This window comes from Podarcis pityusensis (genome assembly GCF_964106645.2).
Source record: "Podarcis pityusensis genome assembly, chromosome: 17".
NCBI lineage: Eukaryota > Metazoa > Chordata > Lepidosauria > Squamata > Lacertidae > Podarcis > Podarcis pityusensis.
Genome location: NC_138042.1, coordinates 995,453 through 1,012,734, shown reverse-complemented (window position 1 = coordinate 1,012,734; position 17,282 = coordinate 995,453). Strand labels below are relative to the sequence as shown.

The 17,282-nt window shown below is 49.0% G+C and overlaps 1 protein-coding gene and 1 long non-coding RNA gene across 6 annotated transcripts in view; one reads left to right on the top strand and one right to left on the bottom strand.

Moving 5' to 3' along the window:
* Nucleotides 1-5,792: 5,792 nt before the first annotated feature.
* CDK16 (cyclin dependent kinase 16) overlaps nucleotides 5,793-17,282 on the bottom strand; it is a 60,772-nt gene continuing 49,282 nt past the window's right edge. For 3 of the 5 annotated variants that reach the window (XM_080988469.1, XM_080988472.1, XM_080988473.1), the window contains 6 exons: nucleotides 16,990-17,087; nucleotides 15,885-15,990; nucleotides 15,114-15,156; nucleotides 14,540-14,630; nucleotides 11,292-11,369; nucleotides 5,793-10,077 (listed from right to left, as the gene is read on the bottom strand). In XM_080988469.1, coding sequence (XP_080844595.1) covers nucleotides 10,040-10,077; nucleotides 11,292-11,369; nucleotides 14,540-14,630; nucleotides 15,114-15,156; nucleotides 15,885-15,990; nucleotides 16,990-17,087 — 454 coding nt within the window. In that variant the 3' untranslated portion in view covers nucleotides 5,793-10,039. Of the gene's footprint in view, nucleotides 10,078-10,710; nucleotides 10,761-11,291; nucleotides 11,370-14,539; nucleotides 14,631-15,113; nucleotides 15,157-15,884; nucleotides 15,991-16,989; nucleotides 17,088-17,282 lie in introns of all 5 variants that reach the window. The other 2 variants (XM_080988470.1, XM_080988471.1) reach the window with 2 other exon arrangements.
* Nucleotides 15,997-17,282, top strand: part of LOC308467101 — a 175,658-nt gene continuing 174,372 nt past the window's right edge. Inside the window, exon 1 of the long non-coding RNA XR_013981135.1 lies at nucleotides 15,997-16,333. This is a non-coding gene — a long non-coding RNA (uncharacterized lncRNA). The remainder of the gene's footprint in view (nucleotides 16,334-17,282) is intronic.

The window sequence follows — 17,282 nt, the reverse complement described above, 5'->3', positions numbered from 1 at the left end:
GAGAGTGGCATGTGTGATTCCCTCCCCCCTTTCCAAACCTTAGGTCCTCATCCGTTTAGTCGTTTAATCTTGTCCGACTCTTCGTGACCCCCTGGACCAGAGCACGCCAGGCACTCCTGTCTTCCACTGCCTCCCGCAGTTTGGTCAAACTCATGCTGGTAGCTTCGAGAACACTGTCCCACCATCTCGTCCTCTGTCGTCCCCTTCTCCTTGTGCCCTCCATCTTTCCCAACATCAGGGTCTTTTCCAGGGAGTCTTCTCTTCTCATGAGGTGGCCAAAGTACTGGAGCCTCAGCTTCAGGATCTGTCCTTCCAGTGAGCACTCAGGGCTGATTTCCTTAAGAATGGATGGGGTTGATCTTCTTGAAGTCCATGGGACTGTCAAGAGTCTCCTCCAGCACCAGAATTCAAAAGCATCAATTCTTCGGCGACCAGCCTTCTTTATGGTCCAGCTCTCACTTCCATGCATCACTACTGGGAAAACCATGGCTTTTAACTTTACGGAGCTTTGTTGGCAAGGTGATGTCTCTGCTTTTTAAGATGTTGTCTAGGTTTATCATTGCTTTTCTCCCAAGAAGCAGGCGTCTTTTAATTTTGTGACTGCTGTCACCCTCTGCAGTGATCATGGAACCCAAGAAAGTAAAATCTCTCACTGCCTCCATTTCTTCCCCTTCTATTTGCCAGGAGGTGATGGGCCCAGTGGCCATGATCTTCGTTTTTTTGATGTTGAGCTTCAAACCATATTTTGCGCTCTCCTCTTTCACCCTCATTAAAAGATTCTTTAATTCCTCCTCACTTTCTGCCATCAAGGTTGTGTCATCTGCATATCTGAGGTTGTTGATATTTCTTCTGGCAATCTTAATTCCGGCTTGGGATTCATCCAGCCCAGTCTTTCGCATGATGAAAAGTTAAATAAGCAGGGAGACAATATACAGCCTTGTTGTACTCCTTTCCCAATTTTGAACCAATCAGTTGTTCCATATCCAGTTCTAACTGTAGCTTCTTGTCCCTCATAGAGATTTCTCAGGAGACAGATGAGGTGATCAGGCACTCCCATTTCTTTAAGAACCTGCCATAGTTTGCTGTGGTCGACACAGTCAAAGGCTTTTGCGTAGTCAATGAAGCAGATGTCTTTCTGGAACTCTCTAGCTTTCTCCATAATCCAGCGCATGTTTGCAATTTGGTCTCTGGTTCCTCTGCCTCTTCTAAATCCAGCTTGCACTTCTGGGAGTTCTCGGTCCACATACTGCTTAAGCCTGCCTTGTAGAATTTTAAGCATAACCTTGCTAGCGTGTGAAATGAGTGCAATTGTGCGGTAGTTGGAGCATACTTTGGCACTGCCCTTCTTTGGGATTGGGATGTAGACTGATCTTCTCCAATCCTCTGGCCACTGCTGAGTTTTCCAAACTTGCCGGCATATTGAGTATAGCACCTTAACAGCATCATCGTTTAAAATTTTAAATAGTTCAGCTGGAATACCATCACTTCCACTGTTATTTGCAGTGCTTTCTAAGGCCCATTTGACTTCACTCTCCAGGATGTCTGGCTCAAGGTCAGCAACCACACTACCTGGGGTGTATGAGTCATCCATATCTTTCTGGTATAATTCCTCTGTGTATTCTTGCCACCTCTTCTTGATGTCTTCTGCTTCTGTTAGGTCCTTACCACTTTTGTCCTTTATTATGGTAATCTTTGTACGAAATGTGCCTTTCATATCTCCAATTTTCTTGAACAGATCTCTGGTTCTTCCCATTCTATTGTTTCCCTGTATTTCTTTGCACTGCTCGTTTAAGAAGGCCTTCTTGTCTCTCCTTGCTATTTTTTTGAAATCTGCATTCAATTTCCTGTATCTTTCGCTATCTCCCTCGCATTTTGCTTGCCTTCTCTCCCCCGCTATTTGTAAGGCCTCGTTGGACAGCCACTTTGCTTTCTTGCATTTCCTTTTCATTGGGATGGTTTTCGTTGCTGCCTCCTGTATAATGTTACAAGCCTCCATCTATAGTTCTTCAGGTACTCTGTCCAAATCTAAATCCTTAAAACTGCTCCTCACTTCCACTGTGTATTCATAAGGGATTTGATTTAGATTGTATCTTACTGGCCCAGTGGTTTGCCCTACTTTCTTCAGTTTAAGCTTGAATTTTGCTATAAGAAGCTGATGATCTGAGCTCCAGGTCTTGTTTTTGCTGACTGTATAGAGCTTCTCCATCTTTAGCTGCAGAGAATATAATCAATCTGATTTTGATGCTGCCCATCTGGTGATGTCCATGTGTTGTATTGTTGGAAAAGAGTGTCTGTGATGACCAGCTTGTTCTCTTGACAGAACTCTATTAGCCTTTGCCCTGCTTCGTTTTGAACTCCAAGCTGGACTACAACTCCCATCATCCCTGACCACTGGTCCTGCTATCTAAGGATGACGGACGTTGCAGTCCAACGGCAAATGGCGACCCTGGGCGGAGAAAGGCGGAGCTTAGACAGAGATGGAGGAGGCTGGCTCTTTGCATTTGCTATGCAAATAAAACCATTTTTAAGGGGGGGGACCCTCACCAATTTCTTGCTCTTTTGAAAAGGATTGCGGAGCAAGTACTTTTGGGTAAGTATGGAGATATCAAAGAAAACCCTGCATGAAATGCAGATTTCCTGCTTTCTATTTCTGTGGCAATCGGAGAACTGGAGTGCGCAGGATAAGTTGAGAGAGAGAGAGAAGTGTGTTCAGTGTCTTCTGATGAAGGCTGGTATTAATAATAATAATCTCTCCAGGAGTAGGACTGGCCCAAATCTGAGCCCCCCACTAGTGTGGAGCCCTCTGTGGGCCAGGCGCCTTTGGTGGGCAGAGCCAGAGGGGAATGTGGGTGGAGCAACAAATGTATTTTACCTTTGTACAGGAGGCTGATTTGTGCGCCACACTCGCCCCTTTCCATCCATCCAGATAAGAAGAAAGCCGCATCGGTGCTGAAGGGCACATCCCAGGCAGGCAAAAACTCTTGGGGTGGGAACCAATGTCAGGGAAGGGTGTGGCCCTTGGAGAGTTATGAGGGCCAGAGAGACAGAGGCCTGGGGGGCTATATTGAGCCGTGGGACTGAGCCCCCCCCCCCATGAATACACCATTATAATTTCAAGCAAATCCCCCTGCGAACGGCAGAGGGAGAACTTTATGCTGGACTAGGCCCCTTTTAAAGACATACTGTGGTGCTTAATTATAGGATTTGGGGGGTTTTTACCTGCAAGTTTCTTTAGCATACCAGATGTCCCTCCGTCATCAAGACTGTGCCTAGATCAGCAGTTTTTACACAAGTTGCTGTAAAATGCCCAAAGTCCAGGACACACCTGGCAAATTCTTTGGTGCTGCGCTTCCTGACTTCCTTGTGCAAAAACACAGCCTCATGTATTTTTAATCATTGTTGGAAGCCGCCCAGAGTGGCTGGGGAAACCCAGCCAGATGGGCGGGGTATAAATAATAAATTATTATCATCATCATCGTCACCATTTTAAAAGGGGAAACATTTTGTATAATTGGTTTAATCTCACAATGTACCTCTTCTGGGCAATTTTCCTGCCTATTTTCTTTCACTAGCAGAGCCCTTTTCAGGTTTTGTTTGTGTGACTTTGTGACACAGGGGAAGCTGGATTGAATTACAAGCCTCACAACCCCACAAATGCTTGCATTTTGCAAATCTGGTTTGTCTGAAATCTTAATGTTATGCATCTGCATCTGTACACATAAAACACCATATTCTGCATAAGATGTTGTGTTGAAATGGTATTTGGGAAGGAGTCTCCATTAGCTCCACCTGGAGATCATAGAATCATAGAGTTGGAAGGGATCCTGAGGATCATATAGTCCAACCCCCTGCAATGCAGGGATATGCAGCAGTCCCATATGGGCTTGGGTCGGCAAACTAAGGCCTGCAGGCCGGATCAGGGCCAATTGCCCTCTGGATCTGGCCCGCAGACTGTCCTGGAATTGCTGCTTGGATCGACGTGATCATTTGGGCGGCACCATTTTATTTTATTTTTGCAATTTTTTTTAGGCGCCATTTACCCCCCCCCCACACACACACCATTGCGGTGCCTCCTCCCTCCTGGCTTCTCCCCACCCTGCAGAGGAAGGGAGCTGGGCTTTGATTGGTGCCAGCCAATCCGAAGCCTTGCCACCCGTGTGCTGAGGTGCGGCCCAGACTCGCCACCCGCCCACCGGCCTCTCCGTCCATGGCCATGCTGTGGGCATCATGATGGGCGCGTTGCGGGGCTTCGGCTGGAGCTTGGCACGCCTGTTGGCCCCATGCCTGGCGCCAGGGAAAGCTGGCCTAGAAAGGAGAGGTGCCACCACCACCGCTGGCTCCCAACCACAGGCAGAGTGGCAGAGGAGGTAGGAAAGCGGGGGGGAGGGGCTGGGGGAGAGAAAGAAGCCCCCTCCACCACGTGCGTGTGTGTGCGCGCGCGCAGTCCAGCCCACCACAACGTCTGAGGGGCAGTGAACAAGCCCCCTCCTAAAACAAGTTTCCTCACCCCTGAATATGGGGATCAAACCTGCAACCTTGGCATTTGTATTGCTCAAAAAATGCCCGAAAGTGGCGTTTCTTGATCTCAAGGTAATTGCAGCAGTAAATCTTTATCTATCTCTCTAATGTAGTGGCTGTGGCAGAAATCTGTCGTTAGATGGTGCATCTGCTTCCAATGCAGCTTTGCTATAAATCTACCTGTACAATGAGTTAGTTGGCGTCAAGCGCAGGTCTAGCCAGCTGGCCTGATAAGCAGAGGAGTCAACTAGCGGACAGGGCTACCTTGACCCAGCCACTGAACTGGCACTTAGACATGAACTTCGGCTTGCTGCTGAAAACAGAGGGGAGGAAAGATGATATCATGTGAGCACCTGTACAACCTGGCATGGAGTCCTTTCTTTGCCTATAAAAGCACCGACCTGAGGAGATGAGTTTAGTCTCTGAAGAAGCACCGAAGAGCTGAGAAACTAGAAGGAACAGAAGAATCAGCAGTGCAGGGACCGACCTCTTTTACCACCCAGGTGTGTGACCTGCCCACCAGCCTGAAGTGTCGGAGCAGTCTCTTAGTGGTGGGCAGGATGTGCAGTTGAGCTCATGCCTATTAATATTGTTAGTATTTGCCAATCAATAAACCACTTCCTCCTTTATCTATCAGTCCACCAGTCTTCCATCTGCTGGGATCCAAAAGAAATCCCTGCTTGCTCTAACCATTAGACAGCAGAGCACAGCAAAACAGTATTATCAGCACCATGCTCTCACCAAATGAGCAGCCAGGCGATGCAGGGATATTGAGCTTGAGATCTTTTGCATGCCAAGCAAGAACTCTACCAAGAACACAAACTGCCTCTAAGAAGTTGTGTAATACTAAGAAAGAGATGTCAATGAGCTCTTCAGGCAATGGCGAGTGTGAAGTTTGAATGCAGAAAGTGCAGCCCTGAAGGATTGGCCAGAACCCAAGATCTGAAACCACTGTTTGAATTGGTGCTCATAAACCACAGGTTATACTTCTGAAGGCTAAACTTTACATCTGATTTCAGTAAAAGCCCAGCTGTGAAGCTTTTGTAACTTTTGCAACAGGGGCAAAACACCTGGAAGAAACAGCACTACCAGCAGAAGGCTAGGGAGGGGGATTTCCCCCCTCTTGCTCCTTGTAAAGGCCAGCCTGGTCCAAGTGTACCCCCAAGGCTGAAGGTGAACTCTTTCCTTTTCCCCAAGACCCACTCCATAACCCAACCAAGCCAGAGAGTGCTCCTGCCACGTGGGTCCCAGTGAGAAGCATCAAACACCCAGAATTGTTGGAGACTTTTTATTCAGTTCCGTACATTTGAATATGGCGCATTTGTTCACCCTGAACAGGGGCAGAGGGAGCACCTGGGAAAGAGAAGTCTGCCCATGTCCTTCCGCAGGGAGTTTTCTTCTGCAATGATAAATTTCTTATTTGATAAATAGAAGGCTGCTCCCTCAATTCAAGTTATGTACAAGAACAAGAATTCCCTTTTCCGTACCAGGACAACTGATCTCCGTATCTACTCTGTCAAAGGGGGCAGGGAAGCACATGAAGATAAGTCCGCTCCAAATGTGAATGATTATCTGCTCCAGGGTTTCAGTTTGCTCCAAGGAAGGGTTGGTTTATCACCTCCAGCCCAGAAACAAATTCTGGGGAACTCCCCTACCCCCGCTACACACCAAAAAGCAAAGTCCAGATCCTCTGTACATTCATTGTCCAATACATCGTTTTGGGTTTCCCTCTCACACGCAGAGATCCAATCCAGATGTTCTTACCCAGATGTGCCCCAAGAGGAAATCCATGCTGGTTGAATTCTTGTGGCATTTGTCCCCCCTGTTCACCTCTGAGAATTCTCAATCAGGGGTGGGGGAGGGGCTTTGCATTTTAGCCCAATCAGAACCCTGGCACTTATTTGGGGGGGGGGACCAGTGGATGGGTGCACCACAGCTATGTTCCCCTTTTGCTACAGTTCCCTGAACTCTAGAATCCCACTCCTTATCTGCCAACAGCAGACAAAACGGAAAGCAGTTCCATGAACCAAATCAGATTGGATTTTGGACCCCCCTCAAAAAAGTGGCACCATGTATTTTGGCCAGCGTCTCCCCACTATTCTACCCAGGCTGCACTGAAAAAGGAGCTCCCACAGGCCCAATGCAGACCCAACACTTAATTAACCATGGTCCGTTGTCCTCAACCACAATTAAGTGTTTAAGTCTCTGTACCTAAACCATGGCTAGGGATAGGCTGCAAACCAAGATCTGAAACCATGGTTTGTAGTGGGGCTCATAAAACAGTTTATGCTATTAGTAGCTAACCATTACATCTGAATTGAGTGAACACTCAAGGCAGTTTCCCTGCCCCTTTCTTTCCATATTACTGAGATGCACCCTGTGGGAGAAGGATTTAGCTTGGCAAATTCAACAGAGGTTTCATTGGATACCTGGAACCTTAATCAGCATTAAGGCAGCAAACCACTGCCAGGGCTAAACCACAGGAAAGCATTCTGCCTTCACTGTGTAATAGTAAAGGTGCAACAGAACACATGCACCTTGAATGGAAGTTCCCATTGGAAATGGGATGGATACCCCAGAGATGGATGGAGAATTCAGAGGTCGAAAGAGCTTTTTGCATCACCACAGCTCTTAAGGAAGAAACAGGTAAGAAGAGGGCAACTGTGATTGGACGGGCTTCAGAAACAGGCCCACCTAGCACAATTATGGTGCACCCGATGGAAGAGACTAAATGGAAATGGGAGTCTAAACTGGAACAAGCAAGGAACGGGGGGGGGGGGTCATGCAGGCAGATTATTGGGCTAAACAAAGACCCTTCGTTGCTGTTCTCTGATCCGAAGGGCTGGCATTTCCTGCTTATTGGGTCCCCTTGTAAAGACACCCTTGGCCTTGGCCTATTCACAGCAGCTGTCCTTTGGCATCAGGTGACCATGCCTTGCATGCTGGGGGCTCTCAGATCTGTCTGCCCTCCCAGGCAGGTGCCAAGCAGAATTTCCCCTGTGCTGTGGAGTCCTTGAATTCCAGCCCAAGGCATATCCTCTATGGAAGAGACTCCTTCCCAATATCTTTTATGTTGCCTGAGGGTTATAATAGTTGTAATCATCATCATCAGAATAATAATAATAATATTATGGCTCTCATTGTGGGAGGGTGGAGATTTGTGAAACTTACAAGTGCTTCATGCTGTATATAAAAATGGTTACATATGTACATATAAACACACACAAACACACTCACTCACTCTCTCTATGCTGTGATCAAAGGGAGAAGGCCGGGTGCCACTTTGTCCAGAAACATGCAGAGAGCAAATGGGCAGCCTTGGATCTGCTCCCTTTAGTTCTTCACACCCAGGCCTCTGTCCTGAGCTGGAAAGAACAGTCCTAGCCACCTGGGAAGCTGCAATGCAGTTGGGGTTTGTAAGCTGGGGACAAGTGTGGTTGACATTTCCCTCTTCCCTTGAGGCACCTCTCGGCAGCAGAGTAGGAAGCATAGTGAGCCGAAATCTTTGGAGATCGCTCAGGCAGGCAGGAATCTCCAATGTTTCCTTTGCTTAAAGGAAGATTTAGTGTAAGGAGAGATATGGGGTTGACTGGCCTTTCAGGAACTGATAGCTTGCTTCAGGGATGGAGAACCTGTGGCCCTCTAGATCTTCCTGGACTACAACTCCCATCATCCATCATCATTTGCCACACTGGCTGGGACTGATGAGAGCTGGAGTCCAGCAGCTTCCAGAGGGCCACCAGTTCTGCACCACTTGCTTCTGTGTTGCAAAAAACAAGAGGAGAAGCTGAGATGAGTAAGTCTTTGGAGTCAAGACTTAGCATGAGGCCAAGCAGTGTCTGATGATACAAGCTGGGCTTAGCCCTTGGGCAGGAACTGAGTGACTTCTGAGATCACTGCATAAAGAGCTGAGCCAAGGGCCCATTAACCCTTGAGTGGCTTGCCTGTGAGTGAAGGAGTGGAAGTTGGTGAGCCTCAGAAGAGCTACTGGTTTACTTTTCATGTGGGACAGAGTAGGACCTGGTCACTGGATTACAGTCTAAGAAGCAACTAAGTAAAGGTGACACAGAAGGGGGAAGGTGTTAAGCTTGCAGAGACTGACACAGACTTCTGTGAAAGAAAATACAGTGGAATAGGGGCCAAGACAAGGGTTCTCTTCACGAAGACCATCTAAGGAGTGTCCAACATGGTGATCTGCAGATGCTGCCGGACTACAACTCCCATTGTCCCTGACCACTGGCCATTCTAGCCAGGGCTGATGGGAGCTGGGGTTCAGTAACATCTGGAGGGCACCTCAGTGTCATTATATCAGTAAAGAGTTTGGGTGGTACCATTAAAAACAGAGCTGTTTGGGTTCAGGAAACATGGAACAAGCAACGAAGAGTGATCATCTATGCACTGCAGGACAAGTAAGTATGAAACGGAGGGTGGGGGATGGATGAGGCCCAACCCACCAGGGACTTCTCCTACACATGCCTGGTTGAAATAAATGGCACCTGTGTTTCAGTTCCTGGTGGACAGGGCCAGCAAAGGCAAAGGAAGAAGATCAAACCCTGAGTATAAGCAAGTAATGCAAGAGGCGTGACCGGTCGACAGGAGTAACTCAGCCGAGACCGACAGCGTTGGCTGAGGGTGTGGGGAGAGCCCGAGTGAGGCACAAATCAAGACCAAAGGAAGACACAAGCAAGAGAAGAAAACATGGGACTTGGCTTTGGTGTGAGGAGAAAATCGGGAGGAGCAAGTAAGTGGCAGATCTAATTGGAAGCGGGGGGGGGGGGGGCTTGCTGTAGCAGAAAAGCCAGACAGATGAATAATCTTGATAGGGATCGAGTTGGCTAGGAAAAGATGGGATTGTGTTCTGTTCCTTGAGGATACCTGCTTGCCTGTTCAACACTTGGACTCCTAAACAAGTATCCGCAACGGGAAAAGATCTTGCCCCAAGTCCACAGAAAGGTGATTGAGACTTGGGGGTGGGGGGAAGAGAAAATTCACATGGAAAAAAAGAGCTTCCCTTCTTCCAAATCACAGACGTTGTTCACAGCTCCAAGATATGCAGCGGATTAGGACCCAGACACAGTGGGCCCCATGCTTCTCCTCCCTCCTCTTCCATGCTTCTCTCCCCTGGTCCAACCAAGTGGGGAGGGGGGTGGGCTCCCTTGTAGTTAATACTGTACACTCCCCAGAAATGGAGAGGCGAGGGCAGGGGTGTCTCTCTATAGATATTTGCAAATATAATATTTATAGTATTGCATTGAAAAAATAAAACTTAAAAAATAAAATGAAACACCACGTGGGGGGGGGGCAGTCCATTCCACAGCCGCAGAGGGCATCCGTGCCTGGCTGTCGGGTGCTGGGGCAGGCTGCACTTCTACTTGGCATCGTTGCCCCCAGCCCTCACCCCTACGAAATCCCAGCACAAGTCCTTGCTCCACCGTCTGATATGGAGAAGCCGGCAGTGGGAGTGTCCGCGGGTGGGGGAGCTGTCTTAGCTCCTGCCCCCACCAACCCCAATCCACAGGTTTCAAAGCAGCAGGCTTGGTCGTCCGTTCTGCCCATTCACTGCAGGAAAACAGCAAAGGGTTATGGGCATCTAAGAAATCTAAGCATCTATGCATCTAAGAAAAGGTTGGGCAGATTTCCTGCATTGGCAGGGGGGCTGGACTAGATGATATTTCTGGATCTATTCCAGCTCCAAGCTTTCTAGAAGGCTTTGACCTCCCTGAAGTGTTTCCCAGTGATTCTTACAACTACGTAGGGAGCAGCTCTCTGTAAATGCATGTTTTCCATATGTTATCTCGGTCATCCTTACAATCACTCTACAAGGTAGATGAGCACCATATTCCCACAATGCAGATGAGAGATTGAGACTCAGGGCGGCATGCCTGAGGCCCTCTTGGTACTGAGTTCGTGGTGGAGGGCCGTCCTGGCTCACAGCTCAGCCTCTAGGCCTCCGCGCTCTGCTCCGTGTGCTCTTTGCACCCTGGCTCCCTCCCCGCACCTCCAGCACCTGACCTCTCTTCTCCCTGCTTCTGATCCCAAGTGATACAGCGCCCACGAGCTGGTGTGTATCGGGGTTGGTGGGATCAGGGATGCAGAAAGGACCACAACCATATGCTGATGAGAGAGGGGGGAGCCACCTTGTCATGCTGAGAACAGGAGGGGGTGCTGATGGAAGAGAGGCGGCACATATACCTGACCTGGTGGCTAAAATTCAGTGTCCACTACCCGGAACGCGGCGCTGCCTGTGGGAGAGGAGAGACCGTTCACCGCACAGTTGTAGACAATTGCTACAGGGACTGTACAGCTGCATCTCTAACCTGGAAGGTGGGACCAGAGCTCTCCCCCACCAGGAGATGGCCTTGGGGGGAGGAGAGGAACAAGAGGCAAGGAAGAGGCTGTCAAGGACCAGCTTGCCCCTTACAATGCTGAGTGGCAGGACTACCTGTTCACAAGAGGGAGGATGGAGAGAGCTTCCATCCGGAGCCAAGGCAGAGAATCTAAGCAGCACCCATTCCCCTCTCATGCATTAACACCCAGGGGCATAATCTGCGGGGAAGTTCTCCTGCACAAGTCTGTGGTGGGGTCTCTCTGCTTCCTGCTCTGGCAACTGCAGCTGCCTCGCCTTGGCCTCATCCAAGGACTGACTCTGGCTTGGGTGACTTCTGAGTAGGAAAGGGTGGGGAGGAACGTTTGGGGAAAGTACTGGAGTAAAAGTGGGTGGGGCTTGATTCCCAGTGGGCGGGGCTCTCATTGCTTAGGCCGTAGCCTCTCACCTGATTCAGGCAGGGAAGCCGATCTCAGGCCCGTCTCTTTCTGTAACTGAATCTCCTTTAGTGCAAATATTGACGTTGCTGCAAGAGGAGGAGATGGAAAGGAAGAAACACAAGAGCACGTGAGAGCCTTTTACAGGAGCTGCTAGTCTGCAAAAATAAGGGGAGAAAGCATCTGAACTGCAGCTAAAATCCATTTGTGTGGGAACTCTTCTAAAAATTGTGGGTTTTCCCTACTGGGCTCCTTTGGGGAGGTGGGATATAAATTTAATAAATAAATAATTAGATCTCTAGATCCACATTTTTTAAACACATTCTTCAATTAGGGACGGGGCAGGTTGCCCCTCAACAATGACACTTAATATATTAAAAATTCAGTTCAATTTTGAAAGTGTGTTAAATCTTATTGCAGCTTAGGCTCAAACTATACATTCTTCACCAACCTTCAGCGTTAAGAGGAAAAAATAATACGGTGATCAAATGATTTTTTTTATTAACTGCTTACATAAGTTAAATGATTAACTGATTAAATTTAAATAACCTTTCCCAATTAGTAGTAGGAAATGCCACCTAATCTCCTGCAATGATTTTGCAAAGTTGTTTGCAGATAAAGTCACTCATATTCGGAAGGAGGTAGACTCCACTGTGGGAGCAGGGCCAGGGTGGGAAAGTGCTAGAGTCCTGTCTGGTCGAGTTGCATGGAATCAATTTCAATCCATTACCCCCGAGGATGTAAACAGGTTACTTGGAGGAGTGAAACCAACCACCTGTCTCCTTGATCCTTGCCCATCCTGGCTAATAAAAGCAAGCCGGGAAGGGTTGGGCGATGGGTTCTGTGGGGTGGTGAATGCTTCCCTCTGTGAGGGAGCCTTCCCAGACCCGCTGAAAGAGGCGGTCATTAAACCGCTTCTTAAAAAAACAACTCTAGACCCGGCCAATATGGCCAACTATCACCCACTCTCAAATCTTCCATTCTTGGGCAAAGTGATTGAGCAAGTGGTTGCTGAACAACTCCAGGCACGCCTGGAAGAAGCGGACCATTTGGATCCCTTCCAATCGGGATTCAGGCCTCATCACGGGACTGAAACTGCCTTGGTCGCGCTGGTCGATGATCTCCGGAGGCGGGCTAGGGACAAAGGTGAAAGCTGTTTCCTAGTTCTGCTGGATCTCTCAGCGGCGTTTGATACCATTGACCATAACATCCTTCTGGACCGTCTAGAGGGGCTGGGAGCTGGGGGCACTGTTATACAGTGGTTCCGCTCCTTTCTGCTGGGCTGCGTTCAGAAAGTGGTGTTAAGGGATGAGTGTTCAGACTCCTGGGCTCTCACTTGTGGGGTGCCTCAGGGTTCTGTCCTCTCCCCCATGCTTTTTAACATCTACATGCAGCCGCTGGGAGAGATCATCAGGGAGTTTGGGCTGGGTGTTCATCAGTATGCAGATGATACCCAGCTCTACCTTTCTTTCAAATCAGAACCAGTGAAGGCGGTGAAGGTCCTGTGTGAGTGCCTGGAGGTGGTTGGAGGATGGATGGTGGCTAACAGATTCAGGTTGAATCCTGACAAGACAGAAGTACTCTTTTAGGGGGACAGGGGGCGGGCTGGTGTGGAGGACTCCCCGGTCTTGAATGGGGTAACTGTGCCCCTGAAGGACCAGGTGCACAGCCTGGGAGTCATTTTGGACTCACAGCTGTCCATGGAGGCGCAGGTCAATTCTGTTTCCAGGGCAGCTGTCTACCAGCTCCATCTAGTACACAGGCTGAGACCCTCCCTGCCCGTGTACTGTCTCGCCAGAGTGATGCATGCTCTGGTTATCTCCCACTTGGACTACTGCAATGCGCTCTACGTGGGGCTACCTTTGAAGGTGACCCAGAAACTACAACTAATCCAGAATGAGGCAGTTAGACTGGTGATTAGGAGCGGCCACCGAGATCACATAACACCGGCCTTGAAAGACCAACATTGGCTCCCAGTACGTTTCCGAGCACAATTCAAAGTGTTGGTGCTGACCTTGAAAGCCCTAAACAGCCTCAGCTTGGTATACCTGAAGGAGCATCTCCACCCCCATCGTTCAGTCCGTACGCTGAGGTCCAGCACCAAGGGCCTTCTGGCGGTTCCCTCATTGCGAGAAGCAAAGCTACGGGGAACCAGGCAGAGGGCCTGCTTGGTAGTGGCGCCGGCCCTGTGGAACACCCTCCCATTAGATGTCAAAGCGATAAACAACTACCTGACATTTAGAAGACATCTGAAGGCAGCCCTGTTTAGGGAAGTTTTTAATGTGTGACATTTTAATGTATTTTTAATTTTTGTTGGAAGCCTCCCAGAGTGGCTGGGGTACAAATAAATTATTATTATTATTATTATTATTATTATTATTATTATTATTATTTGCCTCTAACTCTAATTGGCTCAACTGGGTTGATGTTATGGATTGCCTATAAACATTCCAGCTTCATAGGGATTAAACCTCTCAGCAGCAAAAAACGTCTACAGTCCAATTTCTGTGAAACCAGATACTTTGCAGCTTGTCTGGGATGAAAGTCTCTGTATGAGGTTAAGGACCAGAAAGCTGCCTGTGGTGAGGGAAAAGCAGGAGAGACAAGGAGAAGGCTGAAGGAGAGAAGCAGCATAAGCTGAGATACCTGCACGTAAGAGGGCAGTTGGGTGAAAAGGTTTCAAGGGCTGAGCCTAGGGCACCAAAGGGTACACCAGGTTGCAACACCTGGACCCTGACAGAGCTCCTGCCCCCTTAAGGGTGGCACAGAAACTGGTTGCTTCTACCATCACTGCTGCTCTGGAAACAATCGCAAGGGAGCAGTGAGAACAAGCCAGTTGGCGGGTGGGGGCAGAATTCCACCTCTTGCGCTGGCCAGCCAATCCTTTCCCTTCAGGCTTCCAACCAATCAGAAGCAAAACAGCTTCAAAATAAGCTATTGTTCCCTTAACTTTTAGCCTCACAGATTAAAACTTGCCTTCACCAATTAATCAAGCAAAGCTCATCTGCCATTGAAACAAATCAAATCTGGCAGCCCTACAAAATAGCAGAGGAACCTGAGAAATTGGGGGGGGGGGGGGATCCTGCACTCCCACTCCAGGGACAACAGATCATAGAGCATTATCAATACCACAGACCCTCACCCTGCTGGTCCACACTCAGAGGTCAACACCACCTGCCTTTCCGTACATCGATATGCCCATCCCCATATCCCATAGTGCCGGCCTCCTTCCCTCTCTCCCTCCCCACCCTGCACCTACTGTCTGGGAGTTTGAGGACTCGTTCGCCCAGACTGTGGAAGAACAGGTGCCGCATGGCCTCGTCTGCAGAGATCCGCTTCCTGCCCTCAAACTGCGTCGGGAGAGAACAGGGAGGGGGAAGAAGAGAAGACGAGAGAGATCAACTGCTGTGCTGCAAAGAGAGGTGCCTGCCCTTCTGCTTCCACCAGGAATGCCATTCTGAGCAGAAGTGGGAATGTATAGCCATTTACCCAGGAGTAAGCTATGCCCAGCAGTCACCTGGCTGGATAGAGAGGACTCCTTCACCACATGTTCTAACCCCCACACCGGCTTTCCCCAGCCTGGTTTCCATTTTGTTCTCAAAGGGCAGCTGTGTTATGTTTTTCTTGGCACAAACAACAAGCCCCTGAAGATGGACAAGTGCAATGCCACATAAGGCTCACAGTCCTCAATCCATTCTGCAATTCCCTGAGAAGGGCAAGGCCAGGCCATCCAGCCCCAGCAGAGAAGGCCTTCCTGTCACCTGAAGCTGCAAAGACAATAAAGGTCCGCATCCGGCCGGAGGGAGAGACAAAGAGGAGCCACAACTTCTCACCTGCAGCAGCTTCCCCAGGAGGTCAGCCCCTTCGCTATCCAGCCTGTGGAGATCCAGGAGAAAAGGAAGATCAGGCTCTGGAAGGGAAACGGAGGCCCTGCTTCCCAGGTGGAGGTGCTCAGCTGCTCCGCTAACAGCATTAATAGGGGCTTGTAAATGAGCAAAGTACATCCCAACTACGGGTGGGCAACTGGTTTGAAAAAGGGGCAGGTCTGGAGCAGGACTCAAGGGCCAGCAACGTCCCCAGACCCTTCAGAGCCAAGACACAGGCAAAGGCCTTGTAAAGCCCCCAGAGTCAGTTTTGGCTCATGCATCAGTCAGCAGAGGAGGGCACAAGCCGCCATCTCTGACAAAATCCATGTTCTGGAAAGGAGAGGGATAAAAAGCCTTTGATCTGCACCTCTGCTCAGGAGAAAGCAATGGAAGCCAGTGCATAAAAGGGGGGCCGGGTGTCTCTGGGATCAAGGGCCAAGTAGAAAAACAGCGAGAGGAAGAGGAAGAGGAAGAAGAAGAAGAAGAAGAAGAAGAAGAAGAAGAAGAAGAAGAAGAAGAAGAACCACCTGTAAGTACTTGGCAATCATTTCTAATGATTTCTATGCAATTTTACACACATTTTACTTACTAAGCTAAACTAAATTACATTAATTAACAAAAGTATCTTTTGAATTCCCAAGTCATGTTACAACTTTTTAGCACCCTTCATTTGGGGAATTGGAAAGTTGAAAAGTTCAACCCACCCTAACATTCCCTGAATGGCAGGTTGACACTCACCTTGGGGCATGGTTGATGAGGGCCTCGGGACGGTATTTAGGGTAATTATAGGCTCGGAATTCTTCATTAGACTGGATTCCAGGCCATGTCTCTTCGTTGGGAGTCCCTGGTGATGCAGAGGAGAGAGAAGGAGAGACCAGAAAAGAGTCAGCTCAGGACCCAGGCAGGTTGCCCTGCTGCCCTGAGCAGGAGAGCGGCGCTGACCCTGAAACAGGACTTTTAAGGAGCACCCACACCACTTCTGCCATGTTTACTTATGTATATGTTGTCCTTTATTGATTGACTAGCAGAGTTGTTTGGGAATTCTAAGAAACAAAGAAATCAGTGGTTAAAATCAGTGAAGTCTTGAAAGGCTCAGCCTGCCATCTTGATCCAAAATGGCATCCAGCTGAATCTTTGATCTTCTTTGATCTCAGAAATCACCATGCAAAATTTGGTTAAAGGTAAAGGTAAAGGTACCCCTGCCCGTATGGGCCAGTCGTGTCCGACTCTGGGGTTGTGCGCCCATCTCACTTAAGAGGCCGGGGGCCAGCGCTGTCCGAAGACACTTCCGGGTCACGTGGCCAGCGTGACGAAGCTGCTCTGGCGAGCCAGGACCAGCGCAGTGCACAGAAACGCCGTTTACCTTCCCGCTAGTAAGCAGTCCCTATTTATCTACTTGCACCCGGGGGTGCTTTCGAACTGCTAGGTTGTCAGGCACTGGGACCGAACGACGGGAGTGCACCCCGCCGCAGGGATTCGAACCGCTGACCTGACGATCGGCAAGTCCTAGGCGCTGAGGTTTTACCCACAGCGCCACCCGCGTCCCTACAGCGCCATCCGCATCCCTAAAATTTGGTTACAATACCCTAAAAGCTATCCAAATTCATAGCAAGTAGACAAGCAACTTGCTAAAATATATAACAGACTGGTTATCGTTATGGATTTATTATGGTAATGGATTACTGATCAACTGAGTTGTATCCCCCTCCTTGTCTAGATTCCTCAAAGCAGCTCAGAAGACTCCTGTGAATCAGCAGTCTAGTCTTCTGTAAGGCCCTCCTGCCTCTCCCCACTGATCTCTCGGCAACACAGCAGTCCCAGCAAGGTCACCCCAGGACCATACCCAATATCCGAAAGATGAAGTGCAGCTGCTCCTCAACTGTGGAGCCTGGGAAGAGCGGCCGTCCTGTGGACATCTCATAGAAGATGCAGCCCACACCCCTGTGAGGAGAAAGACAAGGACATCACTGGGAGGAAGTTCAAAGCAAGGACCATGAACTTTAGGCTTTAAATCAAAACCCTGATTCTCTCCACTGGATCAAAACATTATGTTCCAAGAAAATCCAAATTCTGCCACTTGAATGTGCTATGCGACTTAACCAAATATGTATCTATTTCTTCATTTTGCAGCACCAT